Here is a 19,642-nt window from a genome sequence, read left to right as displayed (position 1 = left end):
AGGTCTCACTTCATTGTGGCTAGAATCAGCTTTCGCAAAAGAAGTTAAAAAAAGAGAGAGATAGTTTTCATTTTATTGTAGTTTTGTTTCTGTATTTGTTCAATAGTTCTTTTTTATTATTTATTAAAAAGATAGGAAAGCTAGTGCGTTATCTTAGTCTCCCTGATACAGTATTCTGCTACCAACCAGGAGTGTTTATGTGGATCCTTAAGATGAAAGTTCTTCCCTTATCAGCTTAATAGTCAACAATTTGCCTATTGGGATAACTGTTACAAAGGAGGAGGTGAAAAGGCTGGAGCTTGATCCACTTTGCGCTAATCCTTCCTAGCAGCAACTGAGCGATGCCATCAAGGCAGGTAATTCCTAATTGGCCTTGATTGCTCATTTCTTCATTGCTGGGATAACTCAAATTTGAGCCGATATGGTTGTTGGCAGTGTGACATGGAGCACTTTGAGCCAAGCACGAGCTCATTCCACAAATAGTGCAACTGCCTGAGCCACAAGACTGACAGGCCACCTGTTTCCTCCAGCTGTTTAAATGCTTGTCAGATCCACTTTAGCACAGTTTTAAAAAGCACTTCTTACCTTGAGCCATGGTTTGAACAACAGCATTTCCCAGATATTTGCAGTTCAGTCCAGTACTATTATTACTTTTGAATTAGCTGTGAACAAATATCCCAGCTCCTGTCCAAAGCCCAACCACAGTGGTGCTTATTTGGAATTAAGAAGCAAACTTTCATTGTAGCAGATCAATGGTACAGACTTAGTGGCTAGGAAAGAGCAGTATTTAGTCCCAGTGCTCTTACAAAGCAAAGCAGTGGCAACAGCATAACCAGTTCAAAAGACAAAAGACCAGGTTCATCTGTTTTTCAACATTGTGATATATCACCAGTTGAACTCGTGACATACCGATATATCACAATGTCTGAAATAAAGATAGAGCTAAGTAGAGCCATTGGATGGCTTCATGGTTTTCCCTGCATCATGATTTTTGCATAGCGTGGGCACACACACACACACACACACACACACACACACACACACACCCTGGTTCATGATATATTGCTGGTGGGGGTGCAATAAGATTAGTAATTATTGGTCAGATATATATGAAGAATTAAAAAAAATGCTTAGATTTACATTCGAAAAAAAGCCAGAGATCCTGCTGTTGAGCATGATCCCGGAGGATATACTGAGGGACAGGAAGAATATACTCCTCTATGCGTGTACGGCAGCCAGAGCGCTGATCGCCCAAAATTGGAAAGGAGACAGGATTCCAACCATACAGGAGTGGTATATAAAACTAGCCGAATATATGACCCTAGCGAAATTAACCGCCTTGATTAGAAAGACACCTAAACAAAAAATTAAGGAAGAGTGGAAATATGTGGAAGACTATTTTTTATAAACAAAAGATAAGCACAAAGTTGGTGATATGTTTAGATTAAGAGGCACAAGATGATAAGAAACAAGGAAATGGGAAGACGAGAAAAGTAGTTTAAAGTATAAAGAGAAGGAGAAGCTTAGTTGAGTTTAATTACGAAATGAAACCGATTACAAGTGTTTGGAAGTTGAAATTTTATTCTGTACTTTCTTTTCTAATTGTCTTTATTAACTCCTTTTTCCGTCTACTTACCTCCTCCCCCTTTTTTCTCCCCCCTCCTACCCCACCCCATTCCCTCCCCCCTCCCTCCTCCATATTGACTTACCTCAGATATTTTATCCTGTTCGTCTCTCTTCTTTTCCTTTCTCTCCTTTTTTCCGGTTCTTTTTATATTCAAGGTCTGGAGCACTCAGATTTTGAAGCCAATTTAGTAATGTTAATTATAACTTTTGAACTGCTGTAAAGTATGTATTTATTATATGTATTTTTCTTTTCTGTATTTTTTTGGAATTTTAATATGCAATATAGGTTTTTGTAATAAAAAAAAAGATATATTGCTAAGTCAAACATTATGAAACCAATATGGACTTCAAACTGGTTTTGGATGATATATCGATAAATTGCCCAGTCCTAGTCCAGGATTGGTAGCAAGTGTTCCAAGATCGGACAGTTCTTCTAACAAGTTTCTCTGCCTTCTCACCAAGTATTTAAGCAGGAGCAGAGAAGGCTCACCTACTCACAAGAAGTTGTGTCCCTTCAGCAGTTCATGACCTGAAGACAGGCGCTTATCCGGGGAGTGGGGGGAAATATTCTCCCCTTCTCTTGATGCAGCACATCTCTCTGTGTACAGTGGTACCTCGCAAGACGAATGCCCTGCAAGATGAATTTTTCACAAGACGAATGTGTCTTGTGATCTGATGGTGACTCGCAAGACGAATTCGTTTTGCGAAAAATTCGTCTTGTGAATCGCGGTTTCCCATAGGAATGCATTGAAATTTAATTAATGCGTTCCTATGGGCAAAAAAAAAAAGAAATTTCAATGCATTCCTATGGGAAACCGTGATTCGCAAGATGAATTTTTCGCAAAACAAATTGACTCGTGGAACAAATTAAATTCGTCTTGCGAGGCATCACTGTATCCGAAGAAGTGTGCATGCACACGAAAGCTCATACCAATGACAAAGTTAGTTGGTCTCTAAGGTGCTACTGGAAGGATTTTTTTTTATTTTATCTCTCTGGGAGTTCTTGCTGGGCGCACCTCCTCTTCCCCCAGTCTCTCCCAGTGTGTCACAAATGACTGCACCTAAGATTTCCCTCTCATCCTCCAAGGGATGGGAAGGGCTTGGGTCTCTCACCTTGTCACCTTCGAGAGCAGAGGAGGGCTTCATCAAGCAAGCTCTGCTGCCCTATCCTACCCAACTTTGAGTCCATGTGAGTGTTTCCTGTTCCTGGCCTGGATCAGAGGATTCAGAGGGAGCCATGGCCATTAACACATTTGCCTTAGCCTGCATTTGCAACAATGAAGTGTAGTTCATGCCAAGTGCAAATTGGATATGGTATCTTTTGCTGCATGTGTCGTCTACAGGGCAATTGAGAACCATCTCTATTTAATAAGACCCCTGTTCAACTTCAGTGGAATTCTGGCCAGATGAGAGAATATTTTAGCAAATCAATTAAAAAAAAGCAAAGCAATGTGCTCACCCAAGTAATTGCAGGCTGCTCCTCTTAGTCACAGAAACCTTTTGATCATTTTTCTTTGCATTGCGAAGTGGTTTTGACACGCTCTTAAAATGAGTTTACCATTTAATTTCCATTAGCCAAAGCAACACTTCCTGAAACTCAACAGTTACCTAACCTTGGTGTAGCCCTTGTTGGAGGTAGGCTAGTGTAAATATTGCTACCGTTTGTCTAATTAGTTGAAATGATTTTGTCCCCGTCCCCCCCGAGGGTGTGCAATAAGGTAAATGATAGGAGAAAATATTTTTCATGTTTTTATGATGATAAATCTGGTGTTCAGCTGGTGTTCAAGGGACACGACAGAGTCCTGGAATATAACACTAACAATCATCATCATTGTTATCATCATCAAATAATGATAATAAATTTTATTTATACCCCGCCCTCCCCAGCCAAGACCAGACTCGGGGTGGCTAACACCAGATATAAAACAAGTCTTCCAGATCTGTTCCCCCCCCAGCAAGTTCAGAGCTGATAGCACTGAGTTTTGTCCAGTGGTTTTGCCTTAAATTAGGAATCCACCATTTCTCAGTAGTGGCGCCCGCCCTGTGGATGTCAAAAGAGAAAAACAGCTGCCAGATTTTTAGAAGACATCTGAAGGCAGCCCTGTTTAGGGAGGCTTTTAATGTTTAATTGATTATTTTATTCTATTTTTCTGTTGGAAGCCGCCCAGAGTGGCTCGGGAAACCCAGCCAGATGGGTGGGGTATAAATAAATAAATAAATAATAATAATAATAATTATTATTATTAACGGGTGATATGATAGCCATGTTCAAATATATAAAAGCATGTCATATAGAGGAGGGAGAAAGGTTGTTTTCTGCTGCTCCAGAGAAGCAGACACGGAGCAATGGATTCAAACTACAAGAAAGAAGATTCCACCTAAAACATTAGAAAGAACTTCCTGACAGTAAGAGCTGTTCGGCAGTGGAATTTGCTACCAAGGAGTGTGGTGGAGTCTTCTTCTTAGGCGGTCTTTAACCAGAGGCTTGACAGGCATATGTCAAGAATGCTTTGATGGTGTTTCCTGCTCGGCAGGGGGTTGGACTGGATGGCCCTTGTGGTCTCTTCCAACTCTATGATTCTATGATTCTAATTATTCTAATTATTCTAATTATTATTGCCAGGAAATGCTATTTTTTTGTCAGTCTCCGCAGTTCATTTAAGCCATTGCCCCACCCCTCATTTTGTCCCTGAGACTTGGTCTACGGCAGGAACGCTGTAGCCTATATTGCCCTGTCTTGTTGAAGCACTTTCTGCTATGGCAGGAGTGGTGAGCCTCAGTCTTGAGAACTGAGTCTGCCCCTCCAGGCCTTTCTGCTTGGCGCTTAGTACTCTACTCCGTCTATATCCACTCTCCCCACCACACTGACAATTTTCAGGCCACACCTCTCACAAGCCTGGGGCCTCCTTGAGTGCTTTTGCCTGGCTAGATCATGTTCTGGAGCTCTTGCTTGCTTGCTTGGCTGTGTGTGTGTGTGTGTGTGTGTGTGTGTGTAAGCACAGGTCTTATCCACGACCAGAATGTAACCTGCTGTATATCACATCTGTTTTTCTGTCCACCTTTGCTGCCCCCCAGGTGAAAAAATATTCCCCCTCTCCTTCGCCGTGGCAAAGCTAACCCAACATTTCTTTAGCCAATGCTTTCGATCATTTTTAAAAGACGGAATGCAAGTGATGAATCAAAATGGAAAAAAGAAAATTAAGTCTTGTTTGTGAAGCGATCTTATATCCCTTGGCCCCCTTTCCTTTCAATTCTGAAATTAAGTCTGTCCCTTTCCTAAATCTTGGCTAGATGAAGGTCTCCTCTTCCTCCCTTTGTGCCTTGAACTCTCTTCCAGAACACTTGTCAGATGTTGTCCCTCTTGCTTCCTTCCAGACCCTCACTCATTTCTTGGCATCGGTTTGGCCACCTCTCAAGATACCAGTGCCAAACTCAGCGCAAGGATTCCCAAGGTGGGAGTGGCAGTCCTCGTTGATATTGGGACGCCAGGTGCCATTTTGAGTCAAGGTGGCAGACCAAAACCGGACTTATTTGACTCCATCAGATGGGTGACTGGTCCAAACTCGCCACACTATCCATTTAGAAATCATGGTATTTTCTGGTTTCTAAAAATACCTGGCCAGTACTGGGCACTCCCTGCTAGTCTATATCTATCTATGTACCTACTGTTTGATTGCAAAAAACACCCCTCAGTGGTTTACAAAAAGGATAAAACTATAAGCAAAATCAGCAAAAAACAATGATTTTAAATATTCCAAAAATGAATAAAACCAAAAATAACTTGCACAACCTCCCATTTCAGCAGCAGGGGTTACATTTCCAGTGGTCCGCCCAGACTTTGGATGCCTTTACAGTGGTACCTCTACTTACGAATAACTCTACTTACGAACGGAGCTCCGTCCGCCATCTTGGATGTGGTTTAGATAGGATTTTTTCTACTTATGGATTTTTAGATAGGGTTGCTTCTACTTACGAATTTTTTCTCCCAATGCATTCCTATGGGGTTCGACTTACATTTTTTTTCGACTTACAAATGTGCGTTCGGAACGCATTAAATTCGTAAGTAGAGGTACCACTGTATTTCCAGAAGCTTCATGTAGAATATGAGACTTACAGGATTCTTGTATGATTGGGGAGTGGCGACGGGGGAAAGAAACACAATTTTATACCGGTACTGCGAATACTAGGAGTGGAGGGGCCAGTGGGATTTGGAATTCCCTGCTGTTACAAACTCAGCAGCAGCCTCTTAATGCTTTTATTTATTGGGCTGATTGAAGTGCTCTGATCAAAGGCTCCATTCAAGCTCTTTGATTTCCCTCCTCCTCCTCCTCCTCCTGCCCCGACTTCATTTGCTTTGTATCTGCCTATGAAGCTGGTAAGCAGTTCGGCTGCTTGCTGAGCTTGGCAAACGCCGAACTCTCTGGCTGAAGGTGTGTGGAAAAGGGGCCCTTTGATAAGGCTGGTTTGCTTAAATAATCACAAAAAAACAACAGCTCTCACTTTTTATGGATTCCTCTGTTTCTTCGTCCCATATGGGTTGGATCTGGAATAGGTTAGCTGGACTTGCTTCCCATCAGAAATCAATGGGACCTGACGTGACCGTGACTAACTCTTTGCATTATTTCAATAAGATCCAAGTTCAGCCAACTTAGTCTGGATCTAACTCTCTGTTTTGCTCCTTTGCTGCTACGCATTTTCAACCACGTTTCTCAGACTCAGATTATTTGATTTTAAAGGGGGGCATTATTCTTTCCCTCCCCCAGTCTGCTTTTTAGTCTTGTCCTATATAATGTCCTTCCACCTGCAGGTTCAAACTGCTTTATTCCAATAGGCTTTTTGCTGTTTAAGGAAAGGCCTTTTGAATGTGTTGTGTTGTTGTTGTTGTGTGTGTGTTTTACTCTCTTGTGTATCTACTACCTATGCAGTGATAGATTTGGGTTTTTTTGTTTTGTTTGTTTAGTCGTGTCCGACTCTTCATGATCCCATGGACCAGAACACACCAGGCACTCCTGTCTTCCACTGCCTCCCGCAGTTTGGTCAAACTCATGTTCGTAGCTTCAAGAACACTGTCCAACCATCTCGCCCTCTGTCGTCCCCTTCTCCTTGTGCCCTCCATCTTTCCCAGCATCAGGGTCTTTTCCAGGGAATCTTCCATTCTCATGATTTGGTTTTTACTTCACTTTAATCCCATTATATTTTAATTACTTCTTAGCTATTATATTTTATATGTTCGTAGCTTTCTGTGTTTTAGCGCTGTGTGTTTTAATTTTTGTAAGCCACCTGGTTCTGGGGGAAAGGTGGGAAACAAGCAAGCAAGCAAGCAAGCAAGCAAGCAAGCAAGCAAACAAGCAAACAAACAAACAAACAAACGGCTGTATTATGACAGACTTACAGCCTCTTTGAGCCCCAGGGTCTGGGGATCTCCTTATATAGTTCTGATGTAATTTTGCAATTGGTACATTTGTCCTGGGTGTTTAATATGCGGCTGAATGAGCTGGAAGGGCTTTTCAGACTGCTGGCCATTTGCTGCAGGAGATTTTTTTTTTTGGCAAGTTCCCACCCCCTCCACCCACCCCAAATATACCGCTTTATCAACTGAAAAGTTTTTTTTTTAAAAAAACAAACCCCAACAAACACCAAGTAATATAATCAAGTAAAGACTTGCCCTCGTTCAGGGCTTCCCAAACATTTTCTTGCTCACAGGCCTATTTGATAGGGCTGAAAATGGCAGCGGCCCACAAGTCATGAATTGAAGCAGAGCCAGGAACTCTTCGTGAGCCCATGGCCCTTGTTCCACCAGGATTTTGACACCTTTGCATGTCAGAAAACCTTTTCCTCTATATTGTCTCTGCTCCATATTGTCTACACTATCTCGAAGCCGCTTTCTGGGGTTTCAGGCAGTGGGTCTCTCCTAGCCCTTACCAGGAGATGCTGGGAATTGAACCCGGGGCCGTCTGCATGTAAGGCATATGTTCTACCACTAAGCTACGGCCCTTCCCCATAGCTTCCCTATAGCTTTCTAGGGTTGAAGCCGGTCATTTAAAAACTGGAAAGCTAGACCCCCCTCTGGATATTCATTCATGGATTGAAAGGGTTCATTTTGGAATCAAAAAGCATGAATCTTTGATGATAATAAAGTTCCCCGTTCACTCCCTGACATGCCTCTCAATATTCCCCCTTACCTTTCGTTGTCAATAATGTTTCCTTTGACTCATGCCACTCCACTCAGTAAGACTTCAAACATGCAGGTTTGGTTTTTTTGTGATGGCTCTGGCTACACAAATAAACAAGATTCGTAACGTACAGGAATAATCTGTGTTAAGTTTACTTGGAAGTGAATTCCTGCCATGCTCAATCGGACTTAACTCCAGAAGAAACATGTACAGGGTTGCGGCTTCTTGGCTGCTGGCAGTTGATTCTGAACAACACAGAAACAGGCTATTTGTGTGCGAGGAGGCGGATCAGAGCCCCAAATCTCAGCCTCCTCTGGGCACTCTGGCGGATGTATCGACCACTTGCCTTTTCGCCTTCGCCGTAGGAATGTGAGCCTGCATCCCATTCTTTAGCAATTTAATTTAAAGGTTTTGCGAGCTCTCTAATACCACCTAAGTATAACGTTCCCGCTCTTGCGATTTATTGATTTAAATATTTCACGGAGCATTCAACCAGGCAGGGTGCAATGTCGGAACACAATGCTATATGCATAACTTCAGTTAATACATCAAAGGTGCATCGATAATAATTAAGAGCTAGTGTAATGTAGCGGTTAGAATGTTGGACTGTGACCTGGGAGATCAGGGTTTGAATCCCTCCCTGCTCAACCAGAAAGCATACTAGGTGACTTTGGGCTGTCACTTTCTCTCAGCCTAACCTACCTCAAAGGGTTGTTTTTTGAGGATAAAATGGGCAGGAAGAACCATGTACACCACTTTGAGCTCCTTGGAGGAAATAATAATAAATTAATTTAAAAATGGCAACAAATCACTGTTCCGAAGCCCTGTTTGAACAATACAATTAACCCCACCCCCTTTATTGCTTCGATCTCTTCTGTTTCTGCTTCGTTGTTACTGCTTTTTGTGTATTGGAAAATGAAAGTAACCTAAGAAAGATATTACGTTTTTTCTGAATGCCACAACAGTAGCTAGAATTGTATTAGCAAGGAATTGGGAAAACTGAACAAATACCCACGGTGGACGACTGGCAGATGGAGCTGATAGAATTCATGGAACTGTCCGAGCTGACTGGGAGACTCCGGGACCAGGGGGAAGAATCGGTGGAAGAAGATTGGAAGAAATTTAAAGTTTATTTAGAAAAGAATTGTAAGATCAGCAGTTTTTAGCAAAAGATTTGGAAGTAAAAGGAGGTTGTAGAAGAGTGTTAGTTAAGTTATTATTTGTATTAAGATTCAGTTAAGTGTTGTTATTATATTGAATTTTAAGATTTAATTAGAATAGAATTGTATTTTGAGATTGGTTTAAGAGACTTATAGTATTGATGTTATTAAGATTATTAATAGGTTTAAAGGTAAAGGGACCTCTGACCATTAGGTCCAGTCGTGACCGACTCTGGGGTTGCGGTGCTCATCTCGCATTATTGGCAAACCAGAGCAGCACACGGAAATGCCGTTTACCTTCCCGCTGTAGCGGTACCTATTTATCTACTTGCACTTTTTGACGTGCTTTCGAACTGCTAGGTTGGCAGGAGCTGGGACAGAGCAACAGGAGCCCACCCCGTCGCAGGGATTTGAACCGCCGACCTTCTGATCGGCAAGCTCTAAACTCTGTGGTTTAACCCACAGTGCCACCTGCGTTTTAGATAATTATTAAAAAGATTGGAACCAAGATTTGGAAAGTACTAAGGAAGTAACATGATGAAACGTAGTTGGGAGGGAATGGAGGAAGTCGATAAAGATTTGTGATATAAGATTGATTTGATATCTTTTTTATTGTTATGTTGGTATTTTGTTTTGTTGTGTATATTCTGTGTTTTTTCTGTTTTTCTGTTTTGTTTTTATAAAATCAATAAATATATTTTTTTTTAAAAAAGGAAAATGAAAGTAACAACATTTGTTGAAAAAGACATCTAAAGGAAAGCAGGGGGTGACTCTTGCCCAACTTCAGTTGGCAAGGAGTCCAAAGGGCAGGGCCTTCCATTCTACATTGGTTCAGGTCTTAGCCTCTGGAAGAGGAGAAAACAAGCTTTCTCCATCTTCCATGTGACAGCCATTTAGATAGCTTTCTTCTAATGCTTTCTTTAGGATTGTGTGTGTGTGTGTGAGAGAGAGAGAGTGTGTGTGTGTGATGTATGCAGCATCTTCTTTCCAAAGTACTTTTCTGTTCTGTGATCCCTGTACAAGTGTGCTCAGTAAACTACTTGTAGATTGTTTTACAGCATTTAGTTCCAGAAACAGATCTAGAGGTTATTTTAAATATGCTTACTTACTGCAGCAGCAGAAGAAAAAATCTGTGTTGTTAAAAAAGGGGGGAGTGTTGGAAATGCTCCCAAAAGTGTAATAATTGTTTGGTTAAAATATGGAATATCCTCATAATGATTAAATTTTTAAAAAGCTAGTTATAAACTAACCAAGTAAGTTCTTGGTTTGGGAAGCTGTTTGTTCGCTATATATTTGGACACCTTTTAAGATACCGTAATCAAATGTTACATTATGGCTTCTGAGATCAAGGAGCAAGTTTTCACCTATGCTTGGATACAACTGGACACAATTTTGAATCAAGATGGCGGGCTGGATTTTTCAAAACGGCATGGATTTTAACCACCCATTTCAACCACTAATTTCAAAACCGCACTGTTGTTGTTTTTTTTTTAAAAAAAGGTTTCCTAGAATAGCCCGTCAGTGCTCAGTATGTGGCTTTTTACTTTGTTATTAACTATTAAGGCAATATCCAGTCTATTTGCTTTACTATAATTCTGTAGATTGTACATGAGAATATAAATACCACACCCAGCAGGTCTTAAAGATGGCGGGGCAACCTTGCTGCACGTAAATCCAGAGGGTCCAATCCTGTCCCATACAGTTGATCAGCTTCCTATTGTGAGCATTCAGCACCAGCTACTACAAATTGTGAGAGGGACCTGGGACAGGTGCAAATTCTGCCTGGCATTTTGGCCAACGGAATGAATGGGCACAAGGATCCCCACCGTTAATTCCATCTCACTTTTTGCTTTACATGCCTGTTTGTGTCTGGTTTGTCTCTGTGTTATGTGAGTCCAGCGGGCTTGGTGGCTCATGCAAACCAATTCTGAGGTCCAGTGGTGGTTTTGGGCCTGCACTGCCTGAAGTTCTAGAAATGATTGTTTTTTAAAAATAATAATAATACTGTAATCCCAAGTTAAATTAGCGCTGAGCATTTTCTTTTTTTCTTTCAGTATTGCCAAACCTTTGGAACACAGATAGTGAGTTTGCCATTCCTGAGCAAAAACAAGTTGAAAACCATGAAGAACTGGCAAATGCTTATGAAAGAAAGCTAATTGAGGTAAGAGTGTTTTGCTATATAAAAAGTACAAGGTACTCTTGGAGTAATACTTCTTGTGTGAAATTTAATAACCTTTAATTTCTTTCTTTCTTTCTTTCTTTCTTTCTTTCTTTCTTTCTTTCTTTCTTTCTTTCTTTCTTTCTTTGGAGGTTAATTATTTTAGATACTTGAACTTAGGTTTTCTAGTTTAGGCTTCTGAAATGTATAAGCAGCTACTCCCCTCCCCCCCCCAAAAAACCACCACCCATGGCTTGGTGTGAACACGGAAACGTGAAGGCTACTGGAGAGGAAATTGTGGCTGGTTTGCTCTTCCTTAGTTGTTTTGTTGTTGTGTGCCATGGCACTGTGTCCTAGTGTAGTGTAGCAGGTTTTCTGAATAATAATAATAATAATTATTATTTATTATTTATACCCCGCCCGTCTGGCCGGGTTCCCCCAGCCACTCTGGGCGGCTTCCAACAAAACATTAAAATACAGAAATCCATCAAACATTAAAAGCTTCCCCAAACAGGGCTGCCTTGAGATGCCTTCTAACGGTCTGGTAATTGTTGTTCTCTTTGACCTCTGGTGGGAGGGCATTCCACAGGGTGGGTGCCACTACCGAGAAGGCCCTCTGCCTGGTTCCCTGTAACTTGGCTTCTCGTAGCGAGGGAACCGCCAGAAGACCCTCGGCGCTGGACCTTAGTGTCCGGGCAGAACGATGGGGGTGGAGACGCTCCTTCAGGTATACTGGACCGAGGCTGGTTAGGGCTTTAAAGGTCAGCACCAACACTTTGAATTGTGCTCGGAAACGTACTGGGAGCCAATGTAGGTCTTTCAGGACTGGTGTTATGTGGTCTTGGCGGCCGCTCCCAGTCACCAGTCTAGCTGCCGTATTCTGGGTTAGTTGTAGTTTCCGGGTCACCTTCAAAGGTAGCCCCACGTAGAGCGCATTGCAGTAGTCCAAGCGAGAGATAACTAGAGCATGCACCACTCTGGAGAGACAGTCAGTGGGCAGGTAGGGACTCAGCCTGTGTACCAGATGGAGCTGATAAACAGGTGCCCTGGACACAGAATTGACCTGTGTCTCCATGGAGAGCTGTGAGTCCAAAATGACTCCCAGGCTGCGCACCTGGTCCTTCAGGGGCACAGTTACCCCATTCAGGACCAGGGAGTCCTCCACACCTGCCCGCCTCCTGTCCCCCACAAACAGTACTTCTGTCTTGTCAGGATTCAATCTCAATCTGTTAGCCGCCATCCATCCTCCAACCGCCTCCAGGCACACACACAGGACCTTCACTGCCTTCACTGGTTCTGATTTGAAAGAGAGGTAGAGCTGGGTATCATCCGCATACTGATGAGCACCCAGCCCAAACCCCCTGATGATCTCTCCCAGCGGCTGCATATAGATGTTAAAAAGCATGGGGAAGAGGACAGAACCCTGAGGCACCCCACAAGTGAGAGCCCAGGGGTCTGAACACTCACCCCCCCCCCACTTTCTGAACACGGCCCAGGAGGAAGGAGCGGAACCACTGTATGACAGTGCCCCTAGCTTCCAAGCCCTCTAGACGGTCCAGAAGGATATTATGGTCGATGGTGTCAAAAGCCACTGAGATATCCAGCAGAACTAGGAAACAGCTCCCACCTTTTTCTCTAACCTGCCAGAGATCATCAACCAGTGCGACCAAGGTAGTTTCAGTCCCATGATGAGGCCTGAATCCCGACTGGAAGGGATCTAAATGGTCTGCTTCTTCCAGGCGTGCCTGGAGTTGTTCAGCAACCACTCGCTCAATCACCTAGGGCTTATGGAATCTAGGGCTTATGGTTTAGCACTCTTCAGACTTGCCACAAACCATAACCAAGGCTTTTCCTGTGGTTTCTGATGAAATTACTGGAAGTTTTGAAGAAGCAGACAAGTCAAGGTAATACATTGTCTTTAAGTCACTTTTTAAAGGGTTGGGTTGGAAACAAATATCCCAAAGAATTACTACCATTGGAAATGTCAGTATGTATGAATAGTCAATCATTTTGTGCAAGTACATTATTTATATTTACCAGCTGGGTAAGCAACTTTGGGTTGTAGCCAATGTTCCTTCTACTCATTTTAGACCCACTAAAATTAATTGACAATTCTAATTCAGGCCCATTCATTTCAAAGGGTCTCCTTTGGATATCAAAAGAGTCCCTTCTGGATATCAAGGCCTAGACTTAGACATTGCCCAGTTAATCTGTGAAAATTTCAGCTTCCCCAGCTGTTTTTCAACTTTGTTAACTAAGCTAGCATTGCCAACAGCTACCTTGGGACAATCAACCCAAAGTTCTAGCTTATTGTGGAAATAAATACGCAATACCAAACCAAAGAGGGTGATACTTCCTCACTGCTTTCCAAATTAGCAGGGCCTGTTTGACCCTTTTTTAATGCAGAATTTTAAAGGTCTTAGGTGGTCTTAGCACTGACTTTTCCTAGGTGCCTGTCTGTGCGTCATAGGGCTGATCAGAAGATATTTTTGGTGGACAGGGTGAAACCAGCATTTTACTTTACCTACTTTCCTTTATCTTTCCTTTATAGTGAGAAATTATTCCCCACAGCTTAAATTAGTGGATGCATCCTCTAAAGAAGCAGATGCTTTAAAGTTGAACAAAAGAAAAACCAACAGCCACACACACGTAAAATACCATAACATACAAAATACATTAAATTAGGTTGTAAAACAAAATATCAGGTGTAGCTAAACCACTTCTGGAAAAAAACTTTGAAATATGGAAGTTAAGAGAAAGTTAAAAAGAAATAACATAACATAACCAGATTAGAAATTGTAATGTTTGAGAACAGCAGCCGAACAGGATAGGTTTAACTAGGGATGGATGAATAAATCGGGGGAAGATTTTCTCTCGTGTTTTTGCAGCCAGAGTGAGAAATCTAGCCATGGGCTTTGTTAATAATTTGTTTGAACCTCCAAACAAAGTTGCTGGTACAGGGACCCAGCATGCCATATTAGCCTTCCGAAGTTCAGGTATAATTGAATCAGGCCCTGGAGCTTTTCCTGACTTTAACTGGGAGATCACAGACTTTATTTCCAGCTGGGTTACTGGAGCCCATGCTGGGAGTGCTTCAGGGACCTCCAAAGTATTGGGACTCCTGTGGGGTTGGTGCTCCCGATTTGCTTGCCTGGAGGAGCCGGCATGCCTACAGTTGTACTCCAAAAGCTTTCAAACTTCTTGCCAAATAGGTGAAGGTCAGAAGCAGGGATGGGGAGAAATTTGATTCAGTTTTAGTCTGAAGGCTTGATTTGCACCGTCCAAAACAGTATGCGCACCAAAACGCAACCATTGCTCACAATTGCACTTCTCCATATTTTGCAGTGAAATTCTTCAGCTAAGTGATGTGTACAGAAGTGCATATGCCAAGCTAAAATGTGCATCTGTTAGTGAAAAATAACAGAAAGAGATGCATTATGTTATTGAAAACATGCTTTTTAAAAATGTATACATCAGGCAAAAGGTGTGTGCAAAAATGCACCTATTAGTTCGCACAAAAACGCTTACGATTTTTTGAAACAACAACAACAACAACAACAAACAACATAAACTGATGTGGATAATATGGAGAACAGGACAGAAAGCTGGAAAAAGTAGAAACAGAAAGGAACGGGAATGGACAGATTTGCCCATCCCTAGTCAGTAGATGGAGCCATCTAGTGCAGCGATGCCTGCTTCCTTTTCCACACATGGACTTGAATGAATGGAGAGCACTTATGCATGGGGCTTTGGGTTTAACCCGCAAATAAATTGACCACAGAGGGGAGAGGAGTAGCACTAAGTGGCAAGCCCTCAACAGCACTGTCTCCCGTCTCTTTGCACACAGTGATACTTTAGGCGGCAAAGATTGCCCTGCAGCTTAAATATTACAGTTAAGTTTTAAGTTACCGTGATCTCAGAAGTTGGTTGGTGGTTAACCAAGACTCTTTTCTGTATTGTCAGTTTTTATAGGCCTCAGTGCTGAACTTGCGTTGTGCATTATGAACAGATCTTAAAAGGCTTAGATCTTAAGGAATTCATCTGTCCATGCATGGCAAGAGTGGGGAGCCTCAGGATCTGCTTTACAGCCTGAGTGTGTTTGCTTGTCCGGAATGTGTTGCTGAACTCTGGTCGTGCCTCTTGTTTGCCTGCATGGAGGACAGAGGGGTGTCTGTAGACTCTAGCCTGCTGTTCAAAGGTAAAATCTACACTCCTCACCATGCCCACTTTTGCCTCTGGTCTGGCCCCACTTCCCACTGGATTGCAGCTCCTGGAAGGTTGCCCAGAAGGGAATGTGGCCCTCAAGCTAGAGAGAGAGATATATATTCCCCACTCCTGTTGGGGCAGTTTCTACCAACTTTGCCCTAGTTATCTGAAAGGGTGATGGAGTCTCCCTTTTTGGAGGTCTAAGCCATACATCGTCAATCTCTGGCCCATAGGCCGGATACGGCCCGTGGAGGCCGTTTATGTGGCCCACGAGCCGCAGAAGCAATTTCCAGCGCTGCGGACATGTGCAGAAGCCATTTCCGGCGCCCCAGACATGGGCAGCATAGCGCCAGAAATCGCTTCTGTGCAGCCGCGGAAGCAATTTCCAGCACTGTGGACATGCTCAGAAGCCATTTCTGGCGCCCTGGACACGGGCAGCGCGGCACCGGAAATCGCTTCTGCACATGTCCGGCCCATGTCTGGCCCACAGACAATAGTTCGTGGGAATGCTCCGGCCCACGGCTGGAAAATGTTGCCGACGCCTGGTCTAAGCAGAGGCTGGGCTGCCATTTCTGGGATATGCTAGCCCTGAATTTTCTGCGTCAAGAGTGGGTTTGAACTAGATGCCTATAGAATCCCTTTATGTGATTTTATGATATGGGGGGGGGGTAGGGGAAGGGGCTGCAGTGGGAAGGCCGAGGCAGGAAAGGCCTGCTGGAATCCAAGCTGTTGTCCGTTTCTTTGCTGGCTGAAGACGACGCTTTGCGCCGTAAGCTTTAATATGCTGGTCATTCGGCCCCAGTGTTTGAGATGCTCTGCCGAGGCAGGCATACACTGGAGTTCCAGCTATGAATATTTATGGGTGGATGAGGCTCAGCTTCTGTCAGGAAAAAAAGGTTAAATTTGGCACTTGAAATGTTTGACAAATCGTACAGCCCTCTTCAAATTCTGCTTGTCTGAAGCACTTGAGGAAATATCTGCAGAGGTGCCTGCCTGCTTGTGACGGATTAATCCAAGTGTTGGATTTTGTCGCCCTTGTTAATGTCTCTTTACTACTCCTTCAATGTTGAGGGAAATGCGCCAACTAAGGAGCAGGGTCATTTTCAAGACTCTGAGCTGCTGCTGGAGAATAGGAGACCACTGGGACTATGGTTGTCGGATGGGAGACCCCAGAAGACCCTGCTGTACCACCAGGGCATGTGGGGCTAGAACACACAGGGGCCCTCCTCTAAGCCCGAGGAACCAGGTGTCCCCCTCTGCATGTTGCTGGTCCACTGGTGCAGGGGGTGTCGAACAGAAGAGGAGAAGTGACCATCTTCAGACCTTTAAGAACCTGGCGATCTCCACAAGGGGGTAGAGTCTCCAAGAGGTAGTCCAGCTTAAAAGGCCTGAATCTGCTCTTAACCCTTGTTGGAGCAAGTTGTTTGCTTGCTTCCATGGCCTTGCATCCTGACCTACCTTGTCGCCTTCTCCAGGGGAACTGGTATCAGACTAGAACCTGATCCATGTTAATGTTTGCTACATTTTACCTGTGTCTGTACAATGAAAGCCCCATTCTGTTGCATTCCTCCTTCTCTAGCATGACCCTAAATTCCAGCATTGGCCAAGACCAGGCATCCCCAAACTGCGGCCCTCCAGATGTTTTGGCCTACAACTCCCATGATCCCTAGCTAACAGGACCAGTGGTCGGGGAAGATGGGAATTTTAGTCCTAAACATCTGGAGGGCCAAGATTTGGGGATGCCTGGCCAAGACAATGAATAGGAGACCGCAGTGCTGCCAGTTAAGGTATGAGTTGGGGAACATGATCTGGTCAGTGGTCCAGCAGATCTAGCCACTGAACTTGCTTGATCCTGGTAGACCAATTCGATAGCTACTACCCACTGTCAATCATGTGGTGTCATGGGGCCGGACCATGCATGGGGCAGGTTGAAGTAGCTGCCTTGGGCAGCGGAAGCCCAAGAGGCAGTGCCCCTACAGGCGTCTCACCACCTCCAACCAGTGGCGGCTTCTGGCGAAATCCCACGAGATCTTGCCGAAATCCCGCGAGATCTTGCCGAAGTTTGTCGGAACCCACTGTTGCTGCTTTGCGGGTGCTGCCTCACAGCTCAGGGAAGGAGGGCTTTGTCAGGGGTGGTGCAGGGCAGCACTTTCCTGTTTTGCCTCAGGTGGTGAAGCAGGGCACCTGGGTGTCACCATGATGTTAGGTGGCCTGATTTCAAAAGATATAATTGGGAGCACATTCTCCAGTGGTCTCCCGGTTCTTTCTCCCCTTCCTTTCTGCGGGAACTAGCTGCACTCTGGAGTGCCTGAATGTGGGACTAGTCAGTTGCAACTCTGTACACTATCGTCTGGCGGTGCAAAGTTTGCTTGTTTGTGGGTTGGTTAATTATTGCTTCTTTCCCCATCAATGGTTAACCTTAAAGGTAAAGGGACCCCTGACCATTAGGTCCAGTCGCAGACGACTCTAGGGTTGCAGCACTCATCTCGCTTTATTGGCCAAGGGAGCCGGCGTACAGCTTCCAGTTCATGTGGCCAGCATGACTAAGCCGCTTCTGGGGAACCGGAGCAGCACACGGAAACGCTGTTTACCTTCCTGCCGGAGCGGTACCTATTTATCTACTTGTACTTTGACGTGCTTTCAAACTGATAGGTGGGCAGGAGCTGGGACCGAGCAACGGGAGCTCACCCCGTCACAGGGATTCGAACCACTGACCTTCTGATAAGCAAGCCCTAGGCTCTGTGGTTTAACCCACAGCGCCACCCATGTCCCTTAACCTTACAGGGTAACAAATAAATAAAGGGAGAAGAGATTTCCTTGCTATGGCTGCTGCCGCCTCTATTCTTTTCTCCACTTCTCGGTCCTGTGGCTGCAGCAAGCCTGCCCTCCTGCCTCCAGCTACTTAAGCTAGTCCCCGAGACACTGTGGTTTTGAATGTTACGCATGGCGTGCTCCAGCAGGCTAATTGGAAGAATTAGTTATAGCTGAGATTATCATCATCACAGCACGTTATCCCTCTGTAGTAGTCTCTTCTCAAAGGTCTCTGAGGCATAGGGGTGTCATGAAATGCAAACCATTACTTTGCAACTCTGGAGAGAGAATGAGTAATTGGGCCTTGCTAACATTACCCCTCCCGCCCCGTTCACAAGAGAATTCTCCTGAAAATTGCTCCCGTATCTGTGTTCCAGTGTCAAATGAGTCATATGTGCGACTCCCCCAGAAGCATATAAACTGCCATTTTGATTCTGGAGTGGTTAACATTTATGGTGGCTGTCAGGGAGCATGTTTTTGCATAATGCAACAAATCATTGCGGGCACAGGAGTTGTTCTTCTCAAGAGTTATTCATTGCAGAGTCATAGGATAAATGGTCTTAGATCCCGTTTCCCTGCCCCCACCATCCGAGCAAGTGGGGTGATGGCTTTTCCTGTTAGAGGTGGCAATTTTCAGTTACAGGGCTTGTTGTCTTCATGTGTTGGCTGAAGAGTAAACAAGATCAATGTGTCTCTTTTTAAATTAGAGATAAGGAACCATTTTGAGCCTGGCCCACCACATTCTCTTCTGGGCAATGTTCTGGTGACCGCATGCCAGCGACAGGCAGAGCTGGAGGCAAAAGTGGGCAGAGCAATTAATGCCACTTTTACCTTGGTGTAGCAGGCTAATTTCTGAGAAGGCCCTTCTGCGCAGTTGCCACCCACCACACTTCATATAGGGTGCCTAAAGAAGAGCACCTTCTGGAGATCTTAGTGTATGGACAGGCACATGGGGAGGCAAGCGGGTGTTACTGTGACCAGCCCTTCTTGTGACCAGCACTTGGAGCCGAGACTTAGAAACCTAACTGGTCGCTGCTGCAGTTTCTTAAGGCGTTGGCTGTAATGTGGCCATAAAGCCAATCCCAGTTAACAGCCTTGCGACTGTTATTTCGGACTGATCATCAAACTAACATAGAGCTTCACAAGGCAACTCCACATATAATGCGGTCTAATCTGGTGCTTGCCAAGGTATCTGGGTATCCCCTGGGTATCTCTGCCCAGTTAGGCTCCACCTTAAGCTGAGAGAAGGTGGCTCTGTGCCACAGAGAACAACCTATGCCACCGTTGACAAAGATGGCGCCATGAGCGTTGCTTCTCTGATACCGCCCCCTTTCCCCTTGTCTTAGTGACATCCTTTATTACTTAATTTATTGTGCAAGTTCTTCAAAGCCAACTAACTTCAGGAGTTTCAGGTTCTCAATACAGGCATTGTGATTATTTGTAATTTTAGTCCTTGTCTTCAGATTTCCAGAAATTCTGCCTCTTAAGGCTTCAGTCATAAATTTTCA

General features: G+C 44.1%; 1 protein-coding gene across 12 annotated transcripts in view; it reads left to right on the top strand.

Annotated features, from left to right (window-relative positions):
• SNX29 (sorting nexin 29) overlaps nucleotides 1–19,642 on the top strand; it is a 266,797-nt gene that overhangs the window by 73,851 nt on the left and 173,304 nt on the right. For all 12 annotated transcript variants that reach the window (XR_009558571.1, XR_009558572.1, XM_060282867.1 and 9 more), the window contains one exon: nucleotides 11,014–11,120. Coding sequence is in view for 10 of the 12 variants with exons in the window: in XM_060282867.1 (XP_060138850.1) it covers nucleotides 11,014–11,120 (107 nt within the window). In the remaining 2 variants the exon portion in view is untranslated. The remainder of the gene's footprint in view (nucleotides 1–11,013; nucleotides 11,121–19,642) is intronic.

Source organism: Zootoca vivipara, chromosome 14, assembly GCF_963506605.1.
Source record: "Zootoca vivipara chromosome 14, rZooViv1.1, whole genome shotgun sequence".
In the NCBI taxonomy this organism is placed as follows: Eukaryota; Metazoa; Chordata; class Lepidosauria; order Squamata; family Lacertidae; genus Zootoca; species Zootoca vivipara.
Note: the sequence above shows the minus strand (reverse complement) of the source record. Positions and strands in the feature narration are given on the sequence as shown.